This window comes from Oncorhynchus keta, unplaced genomic scaffold, assembly GCF_023373465.1.
Source record: "Oncorhynchus keta strain PuntledgeMale-10-30-2019 unplaced genomic scaffold, Oket_V2 Un_scaffold_6846_pilon_pilon, whole genome shotgun sequence".
NCBI classification, from domain to species: domain Eukaryota; kingdom Metazoa; phylum Chordata; class Actinopteri; order Salmoniformes; family Salmonidae; genus Oncorhynchus; species Oncorhynchus keta.
This window is the reverse complement of record NW_026290990.1, coordinates 746-3,295: the sequence shown is the minus strand read 5'-3', so window position 1 is coordinate 3,295 and position 2,550 is coordinate 746. Positions and strand designations below refer to the sequence as shown.

General features: G+C 46.4%; 1 protein-coding gene across 1 annotated transcript; it reads left to right on the top strand.

Moving 5' to 3' along the window:
* Positions 1–241: 241 nt before the first annotated feature.
* On the top strand, positions 242–2,345 carry LOC127929362 (COUP transcription factor 2-like; the record flags this gene model as incomplete). The annotated part of the gene is made up of 2 exons (XM_052517328.1): positions 242–1,307; positions 1,772–2,345. Coding segments are annotated over exons 1-2 (1,040 nt in total), but the record flags the coding sequence as incomplete, so codon positions are not given.
* Between the last annotated feature and the right edge of the window lie 205 nt (positions 2,346–2,550).

Sequence of the window (2,550 nt, the reverse complement as noted above, 5' to 3'; positions counted from 1 at the left end):
ATATATACACAGACACACAGGGAGATATAGAGCTGCGTTATCAGAAATACACCGATGCTAGTTCATCTCTCTGAACCCCGATCTCTCCAAAACCAATCAGAACTCTAACAAAGCATCATTCCGGTAAATCAATAGGCCTAGTTTCCACCTGGTACTAGGTCTACTCCATTCGCGCACGGACCAAAGGACTTCCTCGCTCCTTATATGGTTGACCCGCTCGATGGAGACGTCAGAGGCACACCCGTTTTGTCCAAGCACATTATTCCATTCTACAGGACACGTCCAGCCATCATCAAAATCCGCTTTCTCTCGCCGTTGTCTTTCTTTTTACGATCATTTGTAACTCATTGGAATAGCACGAGCCACGGTGCAGCTGTTTTCATTAACCCAGTTCTAGTTGCTGCGTCACCGCCGTACAACACGGGATATCTGATTAGTGAGCACAGTTTTACTGGGTTGGATAGAGGGAATAGAGAGTGACTCACATTTTGAAAAAGGGAATGCTTTGACTACAGTGTGGATTTTGACTGGATGCAAGTGTGTTTTAATGTGTGTTTTAATGTGTGTTTTTCCACTTTGTGTTTCTGATGGTGCATCAGAGTGTTTTATGCTATTTAGAAATGTTACTTTAATTTGCTAAGTGGTTAACTATATTCAGTCAGATTTCTCACGCGTTCATCAACCGCCGGCACTTTACATACTGTTATGCTTTAAGCATCTTAATTACTGAATACAATGGTGCAATAATTGAGTATTTATATATTTGTGCCTTTACTTGTCGACGGGCAGCACACTGGGGTAACAACGACACGGAAAGTTTCGGAAACATTGACGGATAGATATGGCAATGGTAAGGTGGAGAAACGGCGAGGAAGATGTCGCCCGCGACTCTCAAGACGGAATCTCTTCCCCGGTCTCTCAATGCGAACCGTTATCCCTCTCTACCGACCTAACGGGACACGTCAATCCCACATCCTCTCTGGATATCCCCTCAACACGTCAGACACCCCAAGGCGCTCATTCAAGCAATACATCTCAATCTATCACTAGCCAAACGTCGACTAACTCCATGGACAAACAACAGCCTCAGCAGATCGAGTGTGTGGTGTGCGGGGATAAATCCAGCGGGAAGCACTATGGTCAGTTGACATGTGAGGGGTGTAAGAGCTTCTTCAAACGGAGCGTCAGACGGAACCTCGGCTACACCTGCCGCGCTGGCAGGAACTGTCCCATTGATCAACACCACAGGAATCAATGCCAGTACTGCCGCCTCAAGAAATGTGTCAAAGTGGGAATGCGGAGAGAAGGTAAACAAACTTGTTTCTCATCTCCTTTAGGTCACTAGACGCTAATGATTTAAAACCAAAACATATTCTCTAAAGATAAGGTTCATATACTCACTACATTATAACAACATATTCATACGTGGAGTTCAGATAGGCTATACGATAATATAGCACTGTTAAATCTCCATTATTGAGCTCCTAATAATAGTCTCCATGCTGTTTTTGTCGATGAGCTTATTGTCTCAGAGGAATAAAGGCAATGGGTTGTGTGTTTCTACACGCTTAGAAAAAAAGAGTTATATAGAATATAGAACCTCGTATGAAGCAAGCGATAGAACCCTTTTTGTTCCATCAGGATAGGTAGGCATGTATTCAGACTGACACACCGTTATTCAATATACTTACCAATAGTATCTGTCACCTTGTAGGCCAACGCACCGTTACCTACCAGACATTAATACTGTCTCTGTCTCGTTGTATCACAGCGGTTCAGAGAGGGAGGATGCTGCCTACTCAACCGTACCACCACGGTCAGTTCTCCATAACCAACGGAGACCCTCTCCAATGCCACTCCTACCTTTCTGGATACATCTCCCTGCTCATGCGAGCCGAGCCCTACCCCACATCCAGATACAGCACGCAGTGTATGCAGTCCAACAACCACGTGGGGATCGAGAACATCTGTGAGCTGGCCGCCCGGATGCTGTTCTCGGCGGTGGAGTGGGCCCGAAACATCCCCTTCTTCCCCGACCTCCAGATCACCGACCAGGTCGCCCTGCTCCGGCTCACTTGGAGCGAGTTGTTCGTGCTGAACGCGGCCCAGTGCTCAATGCCGGTGCATGTGGCTCCTCTCCTGGCAGCGGCAGGGCTGCATGCCGCCCCCATGTCGGCGGAGAGAGTCGTGTCTTTCATGGACCATATCCGGATCTTCCAGGAGCAGGTGGAGAAGCTGAAGGTTCTGCATGTTGACTCAGCCGAGTACAGCTGCATTAAGGCTATAGTTCTCTTTACGTCAGGTAAACACACAACGCTATGCTTCGCTGCTGTTTACTATGACTGGTATCAATACAAACCTAAACATAGACAAGCATCACCCTCATCGGGAAAAGGAACAGCTGTAGTTGTGTTCTCCAAATCACCACAAATGAAGTATATCAATTACCCCTCCAATTCAGTTTTCAACCAATCCTATGAGTTGAATGCCGAATGTGAATACGTAGGTCTACTATAAATACCTGCAATAACATTGAGGCAATTGGACTCA